This window comes from Heterodontus francisci, chromosome 5 (assembly GCF_036365525.1).
Source record: "Heterodontus francisci isolate sHetFra1 chromosome 5, sHetFra1.hap1, whole genome shotgun sequence".
NCBI lineage: Eukaryota > Metazoa > Chordata > Chondrichthyes > Heterodontiformes > Heterodontidae > Heterodontus > Heterodontus francisci.
In genome coordinates this window covers 104,127,841-104,154,769 of record NC_090375.1, presented here as the reverse complement: position 1 = coordinate 104,154,769, position 26,929 = coordinate 104,127,841, and the positions used below count along the sequence as shown (strand labels likewise).

At 44.5% G+C, this 26,929-nt stretch overlaps 1 protein-coding gene across 2 annotated transcripts in view; it reads right to left on the bottom strand.

The window, feature by feature from the left end:
• xkr4 (XK related 4) overlaps positions 1-26,929 on the bottom strand; it is a 398,037-nt gene that overhangs the window by 95,564 nt on the left and 275,544 nt on the right. For both annotated transcript variants that reach the window (XM_068030872.1, XM_068030873.1), the window contains exon 2: positions 22,135-22,334. In XM_068030872.1, coding sequence (XP_067886973.1) covers positions 22,135-22,334 — 200 coding nt within the window. The remainder of the gene's footprint in view (positions 1-22,134; positions 22,335-26,929) is intronic.

Below are 26,929 nucleotides of genomic sequence, written 5' to 3'. Positions count from 1 at the left end.
TCAATTAAATATCCCCTTAGCCTCCTGTTCTAAAGGAAACAAACCCAGCCTGTCCAAACTTTTTCACATAGTGTTATGACCAAGGCGGGAGTAATGCACTGTCAATTTAGTCCCACTAATTCACAGTTCGCAGCATATTCGTAAAGTTTCCCACCTACGGGAAAATTTGTCCCCCAGAATAAATCACAACAAACAAGGTTTCTTCAAACAACTACAAAATTAACTACTTATTAATAAACTAAGTCTTAAACAATAATGAGATAACTCTATATGTGAAAGGATTCTTTTCAAACTTCTTATTCTTCCTAACCCTCATACACACAGACATACTGTTACGACTGACCACTCCAGTCAAAGTCCCCAATCAAAAATATACCATTCTGATTGTGGTGGGAGAAACGCACTGTTAATTGAATCCCCCCACAGATCGCCTAACATATCATTTTAAACTTTCCAAAATTAAGAAAGACCCAGCCAAATTGTACCAACTATTAACCCCTGAATGAGGCTAACCAAACCAGGTGTCTTTAAATCAACAAATTAACTGTTTAATTAGAAAAACTAAATTCTTAAACACTACTAAGATATAAACAACATTTAAAATAGAAAAAATTAGAGTCCTTGCAGAGTTGTGCTCCTGCCAGATGTGGAACAGTCCAAGGTTGTTTGGAGTCCTCACATTGTCCGATGGGGAAAAAAGGTTCTTCAACAGCATACCAGTCCGTAGTCTAATCCAGAAGTTGAAATTTTTGCTTTCCTTCTCCAGCGATGAATTTCTGCAATTAACAACTTGCAAATTCTTCTTAATGAATCAATTTGGCTTTAGAATTTTTGAGGGATAGAAGATTGTCACAGTCTAATTTCCCTTCCTTCAGTTTAAATTATCAGAGATCTCTGTTTTGGCTTGACTTTTTAGAATTTTGGGAGAGAATAATAAATAAACAAACTAAATTCTCTTCCTTCAGTTTAAATGGTCTGAGAGCACTCCTTTCGGGTGCTAATACACAGCTGTCTGTCTGTGTCCTCTGAGTTAGAACAGTCTGTTTCCACTATAAAGGGCGGCACAGTGGAGCAGTGGTTAGCACCGCAGCCTCACAGCTCCAGGGACCCGGGTTCGATTCCGGGTACTGCCTGTGTGGAATTTGCAAGTTCTCCCTGTGTCTGCGTGGGTTTTCTCCGGGTGCTCCGGTTTCCTCCCACAAGCCAAAAGACTTGCAGGTTGATAGGTAAATTGGCCATTATAAATTGTCACTAGTATAGGTAGGTGGTAGGGAAATATAGGGACAGGTGGGGATGTTTGGTAGGAATATGGGATTAGTGTAGGATTAGTATAAATGGGTGGTTGATGGTCGGCACAAACTCGGTGGGCCGAAGGGCCTGTTTCAGTGCTGTATCTCTAATCTAATCTAATCTATGCCAAAACCTCCTCCTATTTTGGAGTCATGCTTGATCGCACCCTGTCATAAAGACAGCATCTCCAGAACCTTGGGAAGAAACTAAAGAGTGGAGTCAATCTGATCCATCAACTTGCTGGATCCACATGGAGATCAGGAGTTCAAACCCTCTGTATGGCAGCACTCGCCCTGGCATACTCCACAGTGAACTACTGCTCTCCAGCTTGGCGATCAAGTTCGCATGCTAATCCCATCATTGTTCAGCTAAACTCTAGTATGAGAATTATCATTGGTATGCCTTATCAACACCAAACCCCTGGCTGCCTGTGCACCAATACCACAAATATGCAGCCTCCAGAGAGGTACAACTGCTACATCAGCAAAGACATGCACATCCTGACTTGACAAACCTACCACCAACCCATCTCAAATTTGACCATTGACAAAGTCCTTCCCTCAACCTTGATGACCAATGGTGTAGTGCTTGAAAGAACTGCGACATACCCAATGAATTTCTTATAATGGATTCCAGTACAACCAGAAGGATCAAACCTTTCTTGCAAACTGTGGACAACCATCGACCCGCTCAGAGCTGGTCATGGTAGGTGCTGCCACATTAACGCATTCCAATCATGCGACTGCGGAGCTCCTAATCAGATGCTGGAGCACGTCATCGAACACCACCCTCAAAGAAAATTCGCAGGCAGCCTACAAGATATCCACACTGTTGCACTGAAAGCTTTGCCCTCGATATCTGACTGAGATATTGATATGTGATTTTTTTCCCCTGCTACCATATGAAAGAAGTAAGACAAAAAGCAAAATGATGCAGATGCTGGAAATCTGAAATAAAAACAAAAAGTCCTGGAAACAATCAGTAGTTCAGCCAGCTCCAATGGAGCGAGAAATGTAGGGTTAACATTTCAGGTCGATGAAACGCTATATTGTAGTTAGTAATTCTGCATTAAGAACCATTAGTAAATGCTGACACCATTGTGGGTGACACGCTGGCTGGGACTTTTACTTAAATATGAAGGCGGGAACAGAGGTGGGTTGGTGCTTAAACCCACCTCTCGGATCAGTGCACCAGTTTCCCAATGTGAAACTGAAATGCTGAAAATTTAAAAGGTTCTGAAGAGAGCAGGAAGAGGCAACCCAACCAATAAATGAAAGGTTACAGACCTGAAACGTTAGCTCTGTTTCTCTCTCCACAGATGCTGTCAGACCTGTTGAGTATTTCCAGCACTTTTTGTTTTTATTTCAAGACGTATAAATGACTGGTTAAGGTTGTTAACAAGAGTGTTGTCAGCTTGTTAAGAGCCAGTTTGGAATTTTCTTATTAAGGCACAGGACCCACGTCTCAACCACGACAGGGAGGAGGGAGCAGTGGCAGAGCGGGGAGCAAGTCAGAATGGCGGGACAGCAGCAAGAGGCACCATTGAAGAGGGAAGGCTCAACGAAGGCCCTCATTGACCGGTAACCAGTTGTACAGTGTCAGGAGAATTATCCGTAATATTGCTTCACTCTGGACAAGAGCATTTTGGAAGGGGGGCTCCTTGTGGGGTGGATGGGTCCTTCTGCATACTGGTCTCATGGGTTCATGAGAGAGGGGTTCAGGAAGACTCCACATTCCAATTGAAAGGAAGGAAGGAGATAACAGAAAATGCAATTAAGCTACTCCGAAATTGGATCAACTAGCATCGAGGAGCAGCATCTGCAGGAGCAGAGGCAGACCCATGGGCGCAAGAGTGAGGAACGAGAGGCAGGAAGGCTATGAAGGCCATACCCTCAGCATAGGGTCTACTGCCAAAGGAGAAGCTACCTGGACATGTCAGAGCATCAGTGCTGCAGAAGGCTGACTCTCCAGGCAGATGGTTACTGACCTGTGTGCCCTCATTGAGAGTCATCCGAGGGTTCGCAAAAACCATCGGCATGGCCTTCCCATGGCTGTAAAAGTCACAGTGGCCTTGCAAATTTCTGCAACCAGTTCTTTCCAAGTAGCGGCAGCAGACATTGGTGGCATCTCACAGACAGCAGCACATCATTGCATCACAGAGGGGATGAATGCTCTGTTCAAGCTGGCAGGGGATTATATTGAATTCCAGATGGATAGTGGCGCTCAAGCTCAAAGGGTAGTGGGATTTTCCTCCTTCACTAGATTCCCTCAGGTGCAGGGGATCATCGATTGCACCCATGTGACCATCAAGGCACCGACTGACCAGCCAGGGAGATTCCTCAATAGGAAGGGATTCCACTCCCTAAACGCTCATCTGATGTGCGACCACAGCAAGAGCTTTATGCAGGTGTGTGCACACTATCCTGGAAGTCGCCATGATGTTTTCTTTCTCCAACAATCGCAGGTGCCGCAGCTTTTCATGGAGCCATCAGAAATCCATAGATGGTTGTTACTGAATAAGGCTTATCCCGTGAGGAGATGCCTTATGACTCCGGTGTGTTATCCTGCCACGGAGGCCGAGAGACATTACAACTGATGCCACCTGAGCACAAGGGTCATCACTGAGCAGGCCATTGGCCTCATGATAATGTGGTTCAGGTGCCTTGACCAGTTGGATGGTGCCCTCCAGTGCACGCCCTCAAGGGTATCACATATTGTGATGGTTTGCTGCTCGCTCCATGACAAGGCCCTGCAGAAAGGTGTGGACCTTGAAGAGGGAGAAACTTTGGAATGGCACAGCTCCTTGGAGGAGTAAGAAGAGCAGGAAGAGGAGGAAGAGGCTGAAGGACACCTGGTCTCCATGCTTTTCAGCAACGTCGCATGGTAGGCCTAGGAGGAGGGGGGTTCATCAGGATGGCAGAGTCGCTACGACCACTCTGATCCAGATACATTTAGTCTGCAGGACATTTGGAGAGCAGAGTCTCCTTCATCTGAATGACATCAAGCATCTGGTAACAACAAAGTCAGCAATCTTCCAAAGGCACAAACACTGCAAGGTTCCAGAGTCTCCACCTGACACACTCTTCCCCAACACATGCCTTTGCTTTTCTAACCCTTATTTTCCATTCTTCTGCCTTTTGTCATGATGAAATGAAAACACACAAGTCTGCCTTAGTGCAACAACATGCCCAGTTATTTATCGCATAACAGTTTCATATAATTCATAACAGAAACACCCAAGTGATCCACAAAGTGGCATCACCAATGCGGTAGCCTCCAATCACATCCACTCCTACGAGTTGCTCCCTCTGTGGCTGATGCTGAGGTGGAGGCAGACTGCTCACTTGTGCCTGTCTGGGACTGAGTTGTCCATGGCAGTTAGCCTCATTGTGGAGGTACCAGGATGGGGGGGGGGGATGGCACCTCCAAAGGCTGCTGTACCAACATCACTGCAGGCCAGCCTCTGTCACAAGGCATAACTTTACAGATGCTTCCTCTGTCTGAGGGGCCATGGATGCAGATGATGACGATGCGGCCCTCTGAGGGATGGCCACCTCATCATCATCTGTCACCTCCTCAGCCCTTTCATGGTGCCCTTGATCACTGGAGGGAACCACGAGCTGGAGCGTAGATGGCATCCACTCCAGGCTTCTTTGCACCATTTGCACCACTGACTAGTCAGTGCTGCTGACAGTCACATGCATTCTGTGCATGGCAGTGTGCTGTTCCCTCATCCACTCTGAGTATGGCTCTCAATGAAGGAGCTCATGCTCTCAAAGCACTAAGACATTGTGGAGCACATGAGATGAATGGGCTCCTCCAGTCACATCCCATGACTCCGCAGTGCCTCACGTAACGTCGACAATGTGGGCACACATCTCACGCTGAGTCTCCAGGTACAGCCTTCTGTTTTGTGACTCCCGAGGCTTTGCATCTCCTCCCTGTTGAGCAGGGCTGCGCTGGCTCTCCATCCTCTGAGGCAGAATGCTCACAGCCAACTCTGCCTCCCCCATCCCTTCCTGCTCTGAAGTGATGTGTACTTCAACCTGTGCCACCATTTCTAATACTGCACAAGATCCACCAAGGTGTGAGTGTTTGTGCTGGTGGAGGGTGCACAAGAAAGGTGTGAAAGTGCAGACTCCGATGTGTCTTCCTCCTCTGACTCCTCCAGAACATGACGGTGGTGTGACAACTCCTCCCCCTCTGCAGCTGGCCCTATGGGAGAGGAGAGAATGTGGTCATGAGAAATATGCACAAACAACAGGTGCTTCTGTTGCTTAAAATAAGAGATGACAGCTTATGCATTGACAGCTTGTTGCACAAGGAGGATTGTCATGCACCACCAAATCTGGAGATGTTGAGATCATTTTACCCTGTCTATGTTGGATTCCCATTTCTCTGGCTTCAACATCCTGGTGACTTGTCACTTTTGCCAAATCAAGGGCCAGCTCCTCAAAATGCGCCAGTGACATGAGCTGGGGCACCCACTGTCCAAACGCGCCCTCTCACTCTCTTTAGCATTGTTCTCCCATTTGGCCTGCGAGGTGAAGAAAGCTGCTGTTAGGTCAACACTTCTCTCCCTCAACACTTCCAGCTTTTCATTCGCATAAAATGTTGCAACCTTTACCATAGCCTACTGTCCAATAGTGCTAGGGTTATGAATTGTGCTTATGAATCATCAATGCTGCTGTGCACACATCTCTCCATGGCCAAGAGTACTTTATGTGCCCCCAGGATGCCCCTCTCTTTTGTATTCTGGTGACTGCTGACCAGGAGGCCTGCTATCTGGGTGTATCTTTGGACTCACCTTTCCAGACCTAAGCAGGTCATTGAAATGTTTTCTGCACTGGACTCAGTTATAAAGCCTGGCTCGGGCATAAAATTAAAACCTGACCCGGGCCCAACCCGGCCACAGCCAACCCAAACATAACCCGAGCTTGAGTCCTTTAACTTTTTCTCGTACCCGACCCGACAGAAACTCCTTCATCTGTTCCGGCAGCAGGCTATTCCTGCAGCTGGAGTTGTGGAGAATCATGGATAAGCCTGATCCCGTGTCTTTCCGGAAGCAGTGTCCAGCCTGAACCGACCCGAGTCAAATGCTGGACTCGGAATTTCGACCAAAAACGAGCCTGACACGTAGTCGGGTCTAATTGGGTTCGGGTCGGGTAGCCAGGCTTTACTCAGTTCCTCCTCACCACTCTCTGCTGCTGACCTGATAAGCCACCTCCTGCCATGCCTTCTTGGTCAGCCTTGCAGGCTTTCTCATTCTACTGATAGGGAATAGGATATTGCTCTGTGCTGTCACCCCTTCAGCAGCACCTCAAGTGAACCATCTGAGAAGCGGGAGGCTGCCTGGCACGGGGACCCTCCCTACCCACTGCCCTCTGCTCAGTTCCTCTTACCATCATTCAAACAAATGGCAAGCAGAGCGATGGGTACCTTCTGCCCTTAAATATGGTCTGTAGCTTCCTTTGTCCTGCCTGCCGGCATTAATTAGACGGTGCACGCAACTCTGGGCCAATTAAGTGATTTTTCAATTGAAATCGCAATGTGTGCACGTTGCGGACTCGGTGTGGGGTCAGGACCTAGAAATGAACGTGATGTCGAGGTCTTGACCTCGGGATTGAAATCTCACCCACTTTGTGTGTCTGTAGTCAGGTGAGGAAGCAGAAGTATAAGATAGTTTGAAAGAACTCTTGAGAGATTTAAAGCTATTCTCCCAAGATCTGGCATAAGTGAAGTTGCTCTGTTGAATCAGTCAGATTTGTCCTACATTAAGGATCACAGTTAGCCACTACTGATGTTTAAAAATACATGACAGGTCCACTAGGCAGCTCACCATTAGCCTGTTTGTATGTACGTTTTTGGCTGACAAGATGATATAGGATTAAAGTATGTTATGATTTTCTGTAGAGCATAATGGTATTCTGGAACAATATCAGTTAAAATTAGTTCATCTGGCTGTCATTATTTGTTAGTGCCCACATACTAGAGTGGATTTCAGTTTTGTCACTTGCAACCTGACATTCACAATGTAATGATAGTAACTTAGTTTGACTCCAATGCGAGATAATTTAGATAATTTTCCTCAAATTTAAAATCAACTATCTGAATAAAACCACTTCCCAGGTGGGAGGTGGACAAGAGACATAGTAATGAGGTCCGGCAGTTAAAATCCCTGTGGCCTCATACTGCTGCGGGCAGCTGGGAAACTAACTGATACTGGTGTTTACCAACTAACTAACCTAACTCAATGGGGCAATTTTAACCTAACCCACCCGCCAAGGAATTGACATAATTGGGTGCAATGCTGGTTTTACACCTCGCTGATTGAAGTCAATGGAGAGTGATATTGGTGTATAACCTGTGTTCTACCCAATTCCGTAGGTCTCCCATTTGGCAAGATAGGTTAAAGACAACCCCCCCACCATGATTTTGAATTTAGTAAATATGCCCCCTGGTGCTTCCCTCCTTATCCAGCTATAATAACCTATTCACAGGAATACAATATATTTCCTTCTTCATTTTGAAGACCTCAATCATACACCAGTGACGTTGACATTTCTCCAATAAAGAAAGAGTCTTAGTTCCCAAACCTGTACCGATAACTAAGACTTGGTATCATTTTGGTAGCTCTCCTTTGGATCTTCTACAGGGTGCCAATATCCCCCATCATGTGATGGGATCAACCCCAGACACACTATTCTAGATGTGGCTGTAAGCCTTGTACTGGGTAAGTATTGCATTTTTAGTTTTGTATATTACTGCTCTAGGTTTACATCCTTACACATTATCCATTTTTCTATAGCCTTGCAACAATGGTCATGAACGTTCAGGGTTTCATGAACTACAACCCCTTAGGTTCTTCTCTTGCTTCACAGCCTTAAGATGGTAACCTTGTGTGGCAATCTTCAACTGCCTCAGCCCTAAGCTCTGGAATTCCCTCCCTAAACCTTTCCACCTCTCTAACTTGCTTCGATCCTTTAAGATGTTCTTCAAAACCTATCTCATAGACCAAGCTTTTTGTCATCTGCCCTAATATCTCCTTATGCAGCTCAGTGTCATATTTTGTCTTTTAATGTCTCTGTGAAATGCCTTGGGACATTTTAGTGCATTAAAGATGCTATAATTAATACAAGTTGTCATTGTGTGCTAGTCACATGCCTGGAGTTAGTGACCCAAATTACCCATCCTGAAGGCCATCTGCCACAACTGGGCCCATTCCCCTCACAGATAATGATTTATCAAACTTTATCAAACTGCCTGTGTAACTTTTTTCTGACCATTTGCATGAAATCAGCAGAGATTACTTTATTTGAATGCTATTTGTTTTAATTTCATACACTGCTCTCTGTAATAATGTTCCACCCAGGACAGAATTCTACTACTAACTAAACTGAGAAAAGCACTATGTAATGAAAGCACCACAGCTAACTTAAGATCAGTCTGTAACTGGTGCCAATGCCATTGCTGTTTGCATTTGCTGATTATGCTGAAAGCTTGCTTGCAGGTCTATACAATGTACATCTCCTAGATCCAATGGTAGCGGCCAACTGTCCACATTTGAAGTAAAATATTAATTATTTACAGTTCATGATTTTTTAAGCCTTGTGGCTTTACAGGTACAGCATGCAATTAGGAAAGCTAGTAGAATGTTATCATTTATCGCGAGGGGAAATTGAGTACAAAAGTAAGGAAGTTATGCTTCAGCTATACAGGGCATTGGTGAGACCACATCTGGAGTACTGTGTACAGTACTGGTTTCATATTTAAGGAAGGATGTAAATGCATTGGAGGCAGTACAGAGAAGGTTTACTAGACTAATACCTGGGGTGGGCGAGCTGTCTTATGAGGAAAGGTTGGACAGGCTAGGCTTGTATCCGCTGGAATTTAGAAGAGTAAGAGGCAACTTGATTGAAACATATTAGATTCTGAGGGGTCTTGACTGGGTAGATGTGGAAAGGATGTTTTCTCTTGTGGGAGAATCTAGAACTATGAGTCACTGTTTAAAAATAAGGGATCACCCATTTAAGTCACAGATGAGCAGAAATTTTCTCTCTCAGAGGGTCATGAGTCTTTGAAATTCTCTTCCTCAAAAGGCTGTTGAAGCAGAGTCTCTGAATATTTTTAAGGCAGAGGTAGATAGATTCTTGATAAGTAAGGGGGTGGAAGGTTATCGGGGGTAGGTGGAAATGTGGAGTAATCAGTTCAGCCATGAACTTATTGAATGGTGGAGCAGGCTCGAAGGGCTGAGTGGACTACTCCGGTTCCTAATTCATATGTTTGCATGCTTAAAGCATTCAATCTAGTTACTGTCAATGGCAAAATCTTTCTATACTATTCCTGAATGAAAATAGTATTCAACATGGACTGAACTCCAAGGAGAAGCCTCCTTAGTGTACTAGAATAACATTTCCTGTTCACACAGCAGGAAATTAGATTTGCCTTCTAAGTGAAATAATTGAACAACACAACACAGAATTAGTCCATTCTGCCTGTTATGCCTGTGTTAGCTCTTTGGAACAACAGTCAAGCCACATCTCCACTTTTTGTCCAGACCTTCTATGTTCCTTATCCTCAAGAACCTGTGCAACTTTCTTTCAAAATTATTTATGGAATCAGCTTCCATCTCCTCCTCAGGTAAAGCATTCAAGATCCCGACAACTCTGAGTCGAAAAATACTCATGAACAAAATCAATAGCAGTCTAATAGTTGGAGCCTGGATTGAGACCATTCAAACTCATTTTCCTCTGGATTCTCAAATTATTTTTTCTGTTCTTTTATAAAACACTGACATTTTAAATGACAACTCACTGCAGTGAATTAACACTTCATATCTGATGGAGTTTCTTAAAGAAATACACTGAGAATTACTTCAAATGTTACAAAGTTTTCCACACAAATGTCACTTAGTATTCTTAGGCTCAAGCAATTTTAAGGGAAAATATTTTTTGAAGTGGCAACTGTATATAGAATTAAAGCACAGCCATGCATTTGCATGTGAGGGAGAAAATTACTTCCTTTATGAAAGACCAGCACAATTTATGCATAATGTCACTGTTCAAACACAACTGAAAATTCATATTAATTGCTGAATCTTCCAATTGCAAGAGCTTTTCGACTCTATTTTAAAATAATACAATAAGGTAAAGGTGTTGGGGCATAAAGGCCAGGAAGATTCCAAATTGAATTAGCAATCTTTACCAAGTTAGTTGCTGCCACCTGGGGCAGTGGTGGAGCTGTTCACAATTGGTGTCAAAATCCTTGATCTGAGAAGCAGAATTAAAAAAAACTGCCTGCAGCTATCATTATTCAGTAACACATGCTGGAAAGTGTATGTGCATGGAAGTCAGGCAATGACTCATTTGGTTCAGCTGTGAGGAATCCCATGCTCAAATACTTTAGGGCGGCACAGTGGCGCAGTGGTTAGCACCGCAGCCTCACAGCTCCAGCGACCCGGGTTCAATTCTGGGTACTGCCTGTGTGGAGTTTGCAAGTTCCCCCTGTGTCTGCGTGGGTTTCCTCTGGGTGCTCCGGTTTCCTCCCACATGCCAAAAGACTTGCAGGGTGATAGGTTAATTGGCCATTATAAATTACCCCTAGTATAGGTAGGTGGTAGGGAAATATAGGGACAGGTTGGGATGTGGTAGGAATATGGAATTAGTGTAGGATTAGTATAAATGGGTGGTTGATGGTCGGCACAGACTCGGTGGGCCGAAGGGCCTGTTTCAGTGCTGTATCTCTAAACTAAACTAAACTTTGCTGACAGTACAAGCGTAATGTACTACCTGTTTTCCATGCACTGAGCCTTGCCAGTCAAGAGCGTATATAAATTTAAATTGCCACATTATGCATAAAAATTGACATTTTTCACACTCTTACAGAGGGCTCCTTTCTTTTCCCTCAACTTGTTTGACCATAACAGCTTTATTTCTCTTTTAAGTGGATATACTTGCCAATTCAGTGAGTGTATAACTGTTTATGCTCCATGATCATAAAAACAGCCAATTGGACAGGCTTTCTTGACTTTAACAAAAAAAGAGGTTAGCTTTATTGTACTTAAACTGATCTGCTGCAGATAGCTGCTCAGGTTCAGTGCTATCAGTCACTTCCACTCACAGTCTGAGTGCTAAAGGAGTTGACTCACATTGCCTTATATTTATCTGTATAATGGTGTAACCCAGATACATAACAATAGTATCTGTGAAAGTGCACAGGGTAACTGCAATCAATTGCTAGGAACATACCGGGGTAAAAGAATAAAAAGCAATGGCCTTGAAATACACACTATTTCCGGTGTAATTTCAGTATGTAATTGTGCCGAACAAGTTTTTACTTAGTGCCAGTGCCTTTTCCCTCCTCATGGCAAAACCAACCTTATTTGGTAAATTCCCTGCTGTGGACACCCATTATTAAGTGTTGTTCTGTTTCAGCCAACAGGTTTTCCAAATTCGGCTCAACAAAATTGTGGCATCTTCTTCTCTGCCTCATGTCCTGTTGCCTTCTTCAGTTGCCTCTGTGAGATTCTTCTGTGCTGGACATTCTTGTAAAGTGCACTAAATCAGTCATGGTACATTCAGTCAAGCTGACAGTCAGCTCACTGAACCAAGAAATCTTCAGTAAGAACTGGCTTTTTAAAGGCTCCACTCAAAAATCGCTATGCACCCCAAAACATTACTCCTGTTTTACACAGGATTTACAGCAATGACTGCTTGACTGCAGCAATGGCTATCTAAATAGGCTGAGGCATAAAATTCTGAAGCAAAGAGCTCTCCAGGTGGCTGCAACTTACTTTCCATTGGCAGTAAATGCTGCACAATATGGAATTTCAGGGTTTCAACATAGTTTAAACAGCAAGTATGTGTACTGGTATGGTAGTATTACTGGACTAGTAAATCAGAGGTCCAGACAAATATGTACATGCAAAAATGACAGGCAGGAAAAAATCCACTGGTCCATCCAGCCGGTCCCACAATATATACACTCCTCGCCCCACCCGAAAGCCATGTAATCTTCTGGAACAGGCAAAATAAAAAGATAAAAACTGAGGAAGAAAAATTCTTCTCTAACCCAGTAGGTGGATTGAAACTATTCCAGGAGATCACATGGCTGTGATTTGCTTTTTAGGATACTATCTCTTATATGAGGTGATCTCCGGCCCAAGTGCTTTATTGTAAGCAACTGAAGCATAATGCAATTCATTATGTTGTATTATCTCTTTCTGGACTAATAGGGCTGGATTTTGCGCAGGAGGCGAGGCTCCCGTCACCAGGCAGTAAAGGCAGGGGAAATCCCGCCTCTGCATTTATTTGGCCCCTCCTGAAGGATCTTCCATTCTTTTGGGGTCAGGGTTTTAGGAGGTGGGATCCCCGTCCTTTTAAAGACTTTATAGGGACGGGATCCTACCTCCAAGAGCTGACGGCCAATCAGAGGGCCGGCAGCTCAGCAGTATCGGCAGCGCTATCGGGAGTGGTGGCCACTACTGGTACTACAGAGGCCTCAGACCCAGGCCCAGCGCTGGAACACAGGTCGGTAAGGTGGGGTCGGGCTAGTCTGGAAGACCCCAGCGAGGAGTTGGAGGTGGGAGGGATGGTCGTTCAGTCCAGGGGGAGAGGGGTCCGGGGTGGGGGGGGGTGCAGTTGTTCTTGGTGGGGGTCCTCTGTGGGCCACAAATTGCCCATGAAGGAGTGACCCCTCTGCAGGGAGGGTGTCTAGTTTTATAAGGCGTCCTCCTTGCGCGGTGCAGGCCCATAATTTGGTGTTAATATGCCACTTAAGGGCCTCAATAGGCCTCTGGGCGGAAGTTCATTGTCGACCAATCCTGCCCCCGGGAAGATCGAACTGGGAATCCCAGCATTGGGTTCCATGTCAGGTGTTTCCACTCTGATTCTCTGCCATTCCCCACCACCCTCCACGAAACCCGCCTTCTAGACGAGCACAAGATCCAGCCCATAGAAATAAGATGAAAGGGCAGTCATAAAGGTTTAATGCAGAGCTTTAAAGGAGACTTGTTGTTGTTTCAGCTTACGCATGCTAACTAACCATGTAAGAGAACGGAATCACATGATATTGCATCACTTCCTGTGATGACATACATATTAGCATAAACATATATTTAACTAATTATGTTTAAAATATTAACAAATATACTATCACGTCCCTTTCCTTTAAATGACAACCTTGTATAGTATAACATTAATATGTACGTGAATTTGCAATCCTTATGCGATACAAGAAATTTGACAACTATAACACTATGTACACAAAACATTCAACTGTAACAAGAACATTTGGAAAACTTCTCTTCAAGGTATTGTCTATGCTGACTCGATCAGACCTTGTGACATTGACATGTGGGTGTGTTCTCAAAATGTCCATCCTCTCCTCCTGAAGATTGTGTTTGGGAAGATTGTCCTCAGTTGTCAGTGTGTTGCTTTTTGTCTTTTTATCTTCAAAACATACGCAGGTATACTTAAGCGATGTTGGGTGGTTACCTTGTGCATGGCTAGCAGAGTCTCCTGAGGTGAGATCAATTCCTTCACAGTACCGGACCATTTTGTGTTGTCACCTCATATGAATGTGGTTCTTTGCACACCTTGGACACCTTTGCTGGGAACCATGTCTGCTCACCTTCTGGCCAATGTATAGTGGCGGTAATTCTGCACCCGCATGCACGTCATGTGTGTCTTTCATCTTGTTCTGTTTATGATGTAACTGTTCTGTGATCAAGGACAGTTTTATGAGATCATAACTTGGTAGCCTGGTTCTCATCGGTTGACCTAATAAAATCTCAGCAGGTGATGGCAATCCAGAGTCTAATGGCATTGTGCCAAGATGCAGGTACAGCAAGAAATTAAGAAGGCAAATGGTATGTTGGCCTTCATTACAAGAGGATTTGAGTACAGGATTAAAGATGTCTTACTGCAATTATATAGAGCCTTGGTGAGACCGCACCTGGAGTATTGTGTGCAGTTTTGATCTCATTACCTTAGGAAAGATACACTTGCCACAGAGGGAGTGCAACGAAGGTACAGCAATATAATTCCTAGAATGGAGGTATTGTCCTATGAAAAATGATTAAATAGTCTTGGCCTTTATTCTCCGGAGTTTAGTAGAATGAGAGATGATCTCTTTCAAACATACAAAATTCCTTCAGAGATCGACAGCATTGATGCAGGAAGGATGTTTCCCCTGGCTGGGGAGTCTAGAACGAGGGGACAGTCTCAGAATAAGGGGCAGGCCATTTAGCACTGAGTTGAGGAAGAATATCTTCACTCAGAGGGTGGTGAACCTTTGGAATTCTCTACCCCAGAGGGCTGTGGAGGCTCAGTCATTGAGTATGTTCAAGACTGAGATCAATAGATTTCTAATTATTAAAAACATCAAGTGTTACAGGGATAGTGCAGGAAAATGGTGTTGAGGTAGAGGATCAGCCATAGCGGAGTGGGTTCGAAGGGCTGAATAGCCTAATCCTGCTCCCAGTTCTTATGTTTTTATCTTCTTATATTCTTAATAATGTGGCTTGGATATCTTTCCCGGTTTCCGAAAATGTTTTGATCAGCGATTTGACAGTCCTGACCATATGTTCAGCCATCCTAGTCAAATGAGGATATCTGGGTGATGATGTGACATGGTTGATGGACCATTGTTCACACATATCCTGGAACAGTTTTCGGGTGTATTGTGGGCCATTGTCAGACACCACTTCTACCAGGGCACCAAAAAGACTACAGGTGGAACTGTAGCCAGTGCTGTACTCAATGTGTCTCTAAGCTTTTGCACAAAAGGAAATTTTGGGTGATAGTCAATCACTGGCAGATAGTATTCTCTGCCCACAGAGCATAGATCGGTTGCTGCTATCTTGATCCATGGTGATGATGGTACGTAATGAAGTTGAAGAGGATCTGCAGTGGCTGCATCTGTTCCATTTGTACCTTTCAGAATTATTTGTACAGGGGATATGGGCTTTTATTGCCCTTGAGAAGGTGGTGGTGAGCTGCCTTCTTGAACCGCTGCAGTCCTTGGGATGCAGGTACACCAACAGCGCAGTTAGGAAGGGAGTTCCAGATTCTTGACCCAGTGAAGGAATGGCGATATAGTTCCAAGTCAGAATGGTGTGTGGCTTGGAAGGGAACTTGGTGGTGGTGTTCCCATGCATCTGTTGCCCTTGTCCTTCTAGGTGGTAGAGATCATGGGTTTGGAAGATGCTGTTGAAGGAGCCTTGGTGAGTTGCTGCAATGCATCTTGTAAATGGTACACACTGCTGCATCTGTACATAGATGGTGGAGGGAGTGAATGATGGAAGTGGTGCCAATCAAGTTGGCTGCTTTGTCCTTCTTGAGCTGCACCCATCCAGGCAAGTGGAGAGTATTCCATCACACTTCTGACTTGTGCCTTGTAGATGGTGAACAGGCATTGGGAGACAGGAGGTGAGTTACTCGCTATAGAATTCCTAGCCTCTGACCTATTGTTGTAGCCACAGCATTTATGTGGCTGGTCCAGACCAGTTTCTGGGCAATGGTGACTCCCAGGATGTTGATAGTGGGAGATTCAGCGATGGTAATGCCATTGAATGTCAAGGGGAGATGGTGAGATTCTCACTTGGTTGAGATGGTCATTGCCTGGCACTTGTGTGGTGCAAATGTTACTTGTCACTTATCAGCCCAAGCCTAGATGTTGTACAGGTCTTGCTGCATATGGGCATGGGCTTCTTCAGTTTCTGAGGAGTTGCGAATGGTGCTGAACATTGTGCAATCATCAGCAAACATCCCCATTTCTGACCTTATGATAGAGGGAAGGTCATTGATGAAGCAGCTGAAGCTGGTTGGGCCTAGGACACTACCTTAAGGAACTCCTGCAGTGATGTCCTGGGACTGAGATGATTGACCTTCAAGAACCAAAACCATCTTCCTTTGTGCTAGGTATGACTCCAACCAGCGAAGAGTTTTCCCCCGATTCCCATTGACTGCAGTTTTGCTAGGGCTCCTTGATTCCACACTCGGTCAAATACTGCCTTGATGTCAAGGGCAGTCACTCTCACCTCACCGCTGGAGTTCAGCTCTTTTGTCCATGTTTGGACCATGGCTGTAATGAGGTCAGGAGCTGAGTGGCCCTGGCAGAAGCCAAACTGAGCGTCAGTGAGCAGGTTATTGCTGAGCAAGTGCGACTTGATAGCACTGTTGGAAACCCCTTCCATCACTTTGCAGATGATCAGGAGTAGACTGATAGTGCAGTAATTGGTCGGGTTGGAATTGTCCTGTTTTTTTGTGCACAGGACATACCTGGGCAATTTTCCACATTGCCGGATAGATGCCAGTGTTGTAGCTGTACTTGAACAGCTTGGCTAGGGGCGCGGATAGTTCTGGAATGTTGTCCGGGCCCATAGTCTTTGCAGTATCCAGTGCCTTCAGCCGTTTCTTGAAATCACGTGGAGTGAATCAAATTGGCTGAAGACTGGCATCTGTGATGCTGGGGACCTCAGGAGGAGGCTGAGATGGATCATCCACTTGGCACTTCTGGCTGAAGATGGATGCAAATGCTTCAGCCTTGTCTTTTGCACTGATGTGCTGGGCTCCCTCATCACAGAGGATGGGGATGTTTGTGGAGCCTCCTCCTCCTGTCAGTTGTTTAATTGTCCACCACCACTCATGACTGGATTTGGCAGGACTCAGAGCTTAGATCTGATCCGTTGGTTGTGGGATTGCTTAGCCCTGTCTATCACATGCTGCTTCTGCTGTTTGGCATGCAAGTAATCCTGTGTTTTAGCTTCACCAGGTTGACACCTCATTTTTAGGTATGCCCTCCTACACTCTTCATTGAACCAGGGTTGGTCCCCTGCTTGATGGTAATGGTAGGGTGCGGGATATGCTGGGCCTTGAGGTTATATATTGTGAGATTGTGGTTGAGTACAATTCTGCTGCTGCTGCTGACCCACAGCACCTCATGGATGCCCAGTTTTGAGTTGCTAGATCTGTCACGCCTACCAATACTGTCATGGACAGATGCATTTATGACAGGTAGATTGGTGAGGATGAGTTCAAGTAGGTGTTCCCTCTTGTTGGTTCCCTCACCACCTGCCACAGACCCAGTCTAGGAGCTATGGTCTTTAGGACTCGGCCATCTCAGTCAGTAGTGGTGTTACTGAGCTACTCTTGGTGGTGGACGTTGAAGTTCCCCACCAGAGTACATTTTGTGCCCTTGCTACCCTCAGTGCTTCTTCCAAACGGTGTTCAACAAGGAAAAGCACATTCATCAGCTGATGCGGGGGGGCAGTAGGTGGTAATCAGCAGGAGATTTCTTGCCCATGTTTGACCTGATGCCATGAGACTTCATGGGGTTCGGAGTTGAGGTTGAGGATTCGCAGGGCAATACCCTCCTGACTGTATACCACTGTCCCGCCACCTCTGGTGGATCTGTCCTGTCGGTGGGACAGGACATACTCAGTTGATGGTGTTGTCTGGGACATTGTCTGCAAGATATGATTCCATGAGTATGACTATGTCAGGCTGTTGCTTAACTAGTATGTAGGACTGCTCCCCAATTTTGGCACAAGTCCCCAAATGTTAGTAAGGAGGACTTTGCAGGGTCGACAGGGCCGGGTTTGCTGTTGACATTTCCAGAGCCTAGGTCAATGCTAGGTCATCTGGCCAGATTCTTCTCTTAGACTTTGTAATGGTTTGATACAACCAAGTGGCTTGCTAGGCCATTTCAGATGGTATGTAAGAATCAACCACATTGCTGTGGGTCTGGAGTCACATGTAGGCCAGACCAGGTAAGGATGGCAGATTTCCTGCCCTAAAGGACATTAGTAAACCAGATGAGTTTTTACAACAATTGACAATAGTTTCACGATCACCACTAGACTAGCTTTTTAATTCCAGATTTATTAACTGAATTCAAATTCCACCATCTGCCATGGTGGAATTCGAACCCATGTCCCCAGCACGCCAGCAGCCCTGCTATTGCTGGACCTGACACATCCACTATGTAGAATATCTGAGTAGAGCATGTTGACTCTTTGTACTTGCATTCCAGATCCCGGGAACTCAGGCACTTTATTGTCAAGCTATTGTATTCCGTAAGCATCATGCTTGTGGGTTGGACCACAGATTTCCATGCCTCAAAGAACATGTCTTTGAGAATGCGGAAAGGTAGAGTGTTGGCACTTGCACCGTGTCTCTTCAGTTTTCCAAGAGCTCTTTCTGGAGTGCCTCAATAGGAGTGGATGCGACAACCAACTCCATAATTCATTCCGAGAGTTCTGTAATTGAATTCTTTTGCTTACTCTCTGCATCCGTTAGCAAAGTTGTCCAAGCTCTCGCTGGCTTTCTGTCTATACCGCATGAGATCCAGGCTCTGTCCTCTGAAATTAACTTTAATCCTAAACTGACTTTCTAATGCTGCCCAAAGCTTTGATGGATCCTTCTGGTCAGCATCAGATAAACCAGAGGTACTGATTCTTCACCGACCTTTGTTTCCTGTGGCAATCCTAATTTTTATCGCCCACTTCTCTGTATCCACAGCTTTGTGGTCTAGGAAGCATAGTTCAATCCTCTGCTAAAAACAGTCTGAAGGCACCTTGGAAATCAGGTGCTTTCCAGTCGATCTCTGGTAATCTGGCTGCCGTTGTCTAAACCTTCTACTCTTTTCTTCCCCTGAGGAGCAAACCTTGCTTTAAAAGTTGCAGCAAGCTGTGATGTCTGCAGAGCTGAGCAGGAGCCACACCCTGAGGTGTGTTGCTGCAGGCCTGGCTTGTGAGCTTGCAGGTGGGAGGGACTTGGCATCATGGTTAGCTAATGGTGTGCGAGTGAGGCGATGGAGGGAAGGGATCCATGCCAAAACATGACGCTGGAGTCATCTCTGTGGCTGAAACTACCGATAATTTTCTTGCCGACGAGGGGAAACCAAGGGCTAGATTTTATTATCCTGCCGCCGAGAGTTGCGGTGGGTGCGTAAAATGGTGGTGGTCCCGCCTGTGAGGTTAGCAGCTGTGCTGTTGCAATTATGCGGTGGCTGGCCATTTAGCATAATGATGGTGGCCGTTCCCCACCCACAATCACGTGGCGGGGGCAGCATTGGCGATGTCGTTAATGGCATCTCCTGCTGTTGGATTGCAGAGTTCCCTCCTTCCCCTCCCAAGAGTATCCACTGGCACAGTTCTCTCCTTTGCCCCCGAAAGTATCCACTTTCAGAGTTCCCTCCTTCCCCCTCAACAGTGTCCACTTGCAGAAGTCCCTCCTTCGCCCCCAATAGTATCCACTTGCAGAGTTCCCTCCTTCCCTCACATCTGCGGATTGAGCTCAATGGCAATGTGCGATGTGAAAAAAAATTCCACAAGATAACAATGGATAACTTGTCTGACCTTTGCAGGCAGCGATAACTCTTGCCTTGGTGGTGCCAGCTTTTCAAAGCCAGGAAAGCGAAGGCACATGAGTGCTGCACGTCATGCAGAAGACTGTGAATGCCTGGTAGGATCGTGGAAAAATTAGATACAAATTCATGCAAAACAGTATGTAGAAGATTTAAATTACGATCCCGTTGCGCCGCGGTGGAGGTGCCACCACGGAGAATCGGAAGCCGGCATTATGGCATTGGGTTCTGTGGCGAATGCCCCTGCGCTGATTCTCCAGCCGCCCACCAAAAAAACCCATTTCTAACGGAGCATAAAATTAAGTCCCAGGAGTGCGCCCAAATCGCTTTCAATCTCTACACACAGTTGCTCTCCTGATGTGAGCGCTGTGATCCAGTCACAGCACCTCAGGTAGGGCTTCTGACTTGAGCTGTCGTCTTCAGCTGCTGATCAATGCCGTCAACTCACTACCGCTGCCACCATTTTGTATTATCTCTTTCTAGACTAATACAAACGAAGCTGAAGGGGCAGGCATAAAGGTTGGAACACAGAGCTTTAAGGGAGACTTGTTGCTTCAGCTTACATGTGCTAACTAACTGTGCAAGAGAACTGAATCATGTGATATTGCACCACTTCCCCTGTGATGACATAATATTAGCATATATATTTAAATGATTATATTTAACATACTAACAAATACACTATCACAATGCCTTACATCTGCTTGTTTTCTCTCTTCCTAAAAGGACCATGTGAAATGTCTGCTGCAGATTACTGATAAGCAAATGGGGAAAAGAATGAGTTTTGATAAAATGAGTATGGAAAAGTTCTGAAACGACATCTAGGCAGGGTCAAAACTGCTCTCATTCTTAATGGCCCTCAACCACGATCACTGCAATTTCAGAAACAGCTGCACCTTGATCTGCTATAATAATACATGTTCCAGTCTAATTTCCCATTCAAACCGTATGCTTGTAGTTTGTGATTTATGATTTAAAAATGACTCACTATTGAATTTAAACTGCTTTCATTAGCAGCTTTTCAGGCAAAAGGACCAAGTTTGTGCCTCTAACATCAATATTTATAAACCCTTACAATTGAGGAAACAATTATCTGCAATCACACAGTAGATACAACTGGAGATCTAGGTCAGAAATCTGAGGTGACCCCGACTGTATTGGTTTGATTGGGTTGAATCAAAACCAAGCATTTGCTTTCAAAGCTGAGCATTGGCACTTGAAGATGAAATGTGCTGGTACTGTGCTATTTTTAGCTGCTCAGCTTCTTCCTGATGATTACATCATCACTAGCTGCTGCAGTCACAATACAGAAACAGCACAAAGAGCAAGCAATACTGGCTGTATTTTCCAGTTGTTGATGTGCTGGGGGAGGTGGTGGGCGTTACATTTCTGCTGTGCGTTATTCAGCATGGTATAAGGTAAAGCCATTCCATAAAGAATACAATTGTGGTTTTGTTACATGTATTGGTCAAAGGAAATCTTCTCCATTTATAAGTGCAGAATTTTGAAGCTATGTGCAACCATAGAATGTTGCTAATGTGTTCCAAATAAACTGCAACATCTTGTTATATTTTCACGTTTGCAGCGAAAGCGCCAGTGCTCTCCCTAGAGGAGAGACCAACTGGTTACCGACACAGCAAGGTGAGCAGCAGAAGAACACAGCCATTAATGACTTTTGCTGCTGTGTCTCAATCAACCAGATGAAAGCATTGTTAAGAGTCCAAAGTAATTTTGGTGGTTTCATTCTGGCTCTGCATGGAGAATAATCAATGTACAACATTGAAAATATCTTTGATTCACCCCATAAAATGAATTGTTTCTGCTCAGTCACACTACACATAGATGTGAAGAACAGATATTTATTTTGACATGTAATGGAATACTCTGTCAGACATGATCAGGACTTTGTAAAGAGGACAGCTGTATTTTTGATAAAGGTGATTCTTAGATTCCCAGTACTGTAAGGGCAGCTTTTATCATTATCATTGTTCTTCCAACAAGCATGACATTAAGACTAAAAGGCTTCCGCTGATACACTTAAGAACCTCAAACATGTCATTTATGCGAGGCTGTGGAATGCACTAACAGAGTTAGTGATTGGAGATCATGGCAGAAAATTTCTTTGGAGGTGCCCCTGTTCTGCCATCATAACTTTAACAGGAATGTGGTGGAAACCCCATTTTATGAACACAAATGGGTTTCCACTGCACTTGCTGGGGGAATGGGAGCAGCTCTGAGGAAATTCCATGTATATGTCAACTTTTAAGGATGGGTTAGATAGGGTGGTTTCAGGAAAAGGAAATAAAGGGATATGAGAACAGAGTCAGCATGTGGGCTCAGCACTATTGCTCACGTGGACTGATTGGACCAAATGGCCCATTTCCGTCTTGTAATTACTACATAATTATATGTGCCACAATCATGGCAAAACTCAGCTTTTAATCACTGATCTTCTGTAAATGGATCATTCCTTACCTTGGAGTGCCTCTAAGCGATGGCTCTGAATTACGATGCACAGCTGCAGCACAAGCTGTGGAGCACTTTCCAAAAACGTCGCCAGCAGATGTAACATACTTACATCTGCATACTCATACACCATCTTCCAGTAAAAACGCCAGCGGTCATGTTCCCCACTCCGACGGCTTCGAATGCCAAGGTATATAGTGCGCAAATACCTTAAGAGAAAGAGAAAGAGTTAAAACCATTATGGCACAAATTAGACCAACAATCTAAAATCTGACATATATATGTATGTTATATATCTGTATGAGAGAAAGAGGGAGAGGGAGGTAGGGGGAAGGAGGAGGAAGGTCATCACAGCCCGTGACATTTAAAACGATGTAGGTGCATCAGGGAGAGGCAAAAATTTATTTTTGGTTTTCCAAATACTTTATGGTGCACAAAAGTTGCTGATCAAAAGCCAGTGGCAGCCAAAATGGATGCAGAAGCAGGAACTGAAATGCAGCATCTAAACACCCTTTTTGATAGTTGGCAAAGGTAACATGCATGAGGTGGGTGGGAAAAGGGTTTTCCTGTTTGCACATCAGGGCATTCTCCCTATAGCACAGCAGTGCAGCATACCAGACAGAAAGCCCACAGGGTCAATGCTATGTGCATCACCAACATGACTTGAAAACAGATGCAAAAGAAGATGGCATAACCTAAGGAAGTTGTTATGCATTTACTGTTGGCCCAGGCAAGGTCCTTGAACAACCTTACAGCTTGTTCCCATACTCCAGATGGACACACATTCAAGCTGTAACTGACAATTGAAACACAGACAGAGTTTTTACTGACCTGACCTGCAGGGAGTGGGTGGGTCAGAAAGTCATGGGGAACCCGCAATGTGGGATTCCCCCACATGTTGTGGAGTTATAACTCCACAGCTTGTCTCTGATGTTGCTGATCGAGAGGCGCAATCTGATTGGGCGGGGAGCTGGTCAGTGATGGCTGTAGCAACAGGACAGTTAATGGTAATGCTCTCATAGCCTGGTTCACCAGTAATAATCTATCAGATTGAACAATTCATATTTATTAAATACTGTCAATTAAAATTTCTTCTATTAGAAGTAGATCATCAGTTCTCTTTTAAGACTATCGGGTATGATACTCCTCTCTTGGAGCTGGCCGAGAGTAATTTGGGTGCAGCATACCAAGAAGACCATGACCTCTGCAGTGTGCCTTCCTGTCTAGCCTTATTTAAACAACACATATGCACACTATGTGCTCTACTGGAGTATCAAAGAAGCCTTAATGGTAGCAGCAACCTAACAGGGACAGGTCAACTAGAAGCCCATGAAAGAGCCTGAAGCGCATAGAATTTGTCAGGTAATGGGAGCAGGATTTTCTCTGATGACAAATGGCTCCCTGTGCAGAACGTCAGTCATTTGGCAAAATACCTCATTGCCAGAACTTGCAAATAAGCACCAAGACTTAGCTTGGCTGGTAGTGAGAAGGGCCCTCCCGGAGTCTCACTGTGTCCACACGGTGCCCTCAAGGTGGCTGTGGTGGAGAGAGACTATCGCCAACTTCCTTCTGTGATGTGCCTTTGCAAAGCCGGTCTGGAAAGAGATGCACTGGTTTTTGTTGTGGTTCGTCCCAAGCAGTTCCATAACGCAGGATTCAGTACTCTACAGGCTGTTCCCAGGGATACACACTGAGATAAACATCAACTGTTGCTGGAGGACCATCAACTCTGTGAAAGACGCTCTTTAGTCTGTCAGAAACTTGCAGGTCTTTCCGTTCAAAGAGCTGTTGATAACTGATTGTTGCAGACTGGCACATTCCAAAGTCCAGGACTATGGGGTAGTTGCCACAAAGGCTCAATGGGGAAAGGCCACAGTCTATGACTCTCCTACCATAGTATACTGAGAGGCTGGAAATCATATAAAACTCCTTGGGCTATATGCATCAGAGGACGTTTGACATGAAATGGAAATGTACATTGCAACCTGTGTAGTGAGGCACCTCATGTACTATATTGAAAGAAAGTGATCTGTATTGCACTTTATATAATGTCCAATTTGAACTCTTATGCAATGTACTTTTACACATTTTATGAATATTACGTATACTTTTGGAAAGAAAAAGTTGCTGGTGACCAATGGTAAATCCATTTATGCCTACTACCACCTACTAAAGGTGCTGTCTCCTGTGAAAAAGTTAGTGTTGATCAGCACCCCAATCTGCATTCCTGGTATCTCTGCCATCTTCTTTGGAGGGTGGCACTACTGTGTCAAGCAGTAGGTGGAGGAACAGGGGAAACAAGTACTGAGTTAAAGAATGGTGGTGCAGGAATAGGTAAGGGGTACTGGCTTGACTGTGAAACTTCCCTTATATTCCAGGTGACATGGAGAAGGGAGAATGGGGATTCTGGCTTCGTGTTAGGGATACAGGAATCAATGAGATATCTATTTATAGTAATCAGACCTTTAGGCCTTACAGAGTCAGGCTAATTACAGACTGTTGCACCTTTGCAGCAGGGTAATATTTTGTGCATAAAATGGTATTATGCTCCAATCTTTATAAAACTGCATATTCCCCAACATCATAAGCACTCTCTTGGGAAATCCTTTAGTAATTAAAAATAAATAAAGAGCACTCCAGTGGTTCAATGGGTAGAAAGCAGTTTTCCGTCACACATACCAGACAGGTCTAGATTTTGTTGCTCAGTTCGCCAATCTCAGTCAAGCGAATAGAAGAAAAAAACAAACTATGTCCCATGTTGTAAATAAACACAACTGCACAAAACCAGGCTCATTGTGAGATCCTTAATGCCACACAGCCTGTTTACTATCCAGGCATATGGGGCAAGGTGCAATAAATGCTGGCCTAGCCAGGGACGCCCATGGAAGGAGAATGAATGAAAACAAAGGTGCCGCAGGGCTGCGAGTGGCTCTGGAACAAAGAACAGTTATTGCACTCCAAAAGTAACTCGTTGCAAAATGTGTTTAAATATTTCAATTACATAATAATGTACTATATAAATATAAAGTACTTCTTTTTTGTATAAGACATTGCTTTCAGCAGAGGAGTAAGGGATATAATTGAAAATTAAACAATAAAATTGGCTAATATCATTGACTTAATTTAGAGACAGCCACGGGCGTGCAGCCTAGTCCTTGTACTGTGACACAGTTCGTTAGGTCTTTAATGCATTATATCTCTGTTTAACACCTGTAAATCCACTGCTATATCAGGTTAATAGTTTGTGTTTCTTATTGTTAAAACTGAAGCACTTGAATTTAATATAATAATGAATGAAAAAAATGTGCACTTTACAAATTGCCCCTAAACCATATACTGTTTTTGCTTCCTGCTGCTTGTTCAATGGGCACCACCTTACTCAGGAGGGCACCAGCTTTCAGAGTTATCTGAAGCTGAGTAGGAAGAGTCTCAGCTCTGGTGGCAGGGTGGTCAAACATCAACAATGCTATCGCATTTTGCAAATCAGCCTGGTTCAGATGACTAAGTTAGTCTACTTTGATTCCAATTTTCCATTGGCTAGAGGTGTCATCTTATAATCAGCGTGACTTCAAAGTGACCTTGTTTACATTCCCCCTTCCACCTCCATGCCTACCTGGAGACTGTCAATAATTGTTTATTAAACAGCTGACAGCAGCTAACAGGTGCACCTCTGAATAAAGCTAATAATCTGCACAGTTGTTATGCAACCAATTCCTAATGAATATAAGAACATAAGAAATAGGGGCAGGAGTAAGCCATTCAGCCCCTCAAGCCTGCCCTGCCATTCAATAAGATCATGGCTGATCTGCCCTGGACCTCAACTTCTCTTTCATGCCAACTCCTCATAGCCCTCAACTCCCCGATATTTCAAAAATCTATCTTCCTCCTTTTTAAATACTTTCAGTGATCTAGCCTCCACAACTCTGTGGGGTAGAGAATTCCAAACATTCACCACCCTCTGAGAGAAGAAATTCCTTCGCATCTCAGATTGAAGTGAGTGTCCCCTTATTCTGTAACTATGTCCCTTAGTTAGAGATTCCCCCACCAGTGGAACCATCTTCTCAACATCTACCCAGGGTCAAGCCCCCTCAGAATCTTGTACGTTTCAATAAAATTACCCCTCATTCTTCTAAACTCGAATGAATAAAGTCCTAACCTGTTTAGCTGTTCTTGATAAGTCAACCCCTTCAGCCCAGGAATCAGGCTAGTGAATCTCTTTTGAACTGCCTCCAATGTCAGTATATCCTTTCTTAAATACGGGGAGCAAACCTGTACACAGTACTTCAGGTGTGGCCTCACCAACACCCTGTACAGTTGTAACAAGACTTCCCTATTTTTAAACTCTAACCCCCTAGCAATAAAGGCCAAAATTCCATTTGCCTTCTTAATTACTTGCTGCACCTGCATGCTAACTTTTTGTGTTTCATGCACAAGAACACCCAGATCCCTCTGTGCTGCACTTTTTTGGAGTCTCTCTCCATTTAAATAATAGTCTGCCTTTTGATTCTTCCTACCAAAGTGCATGACCTCACACTAAGTTTTTGCCCACTCACTCAACCGATCCAAATCCCCTTGCAGATTCCTTAAGTCCTCATCACAACATGCCCTCTCACCTACTTTTGTATCACAAGCAAATCTGGATATATTACACTCTGCCCCCTCCTCCAAATCATTAATATAGATAGTAAATAATTGAAGCTCTAGGACTGATCCTTGTGGCACTCCACTAGTTACATCTTTCCAACCTGAAAAAGACCCACTAATTCCGACTCTCTGTCTTCTGTGAGTTAACCAATCCTCAATC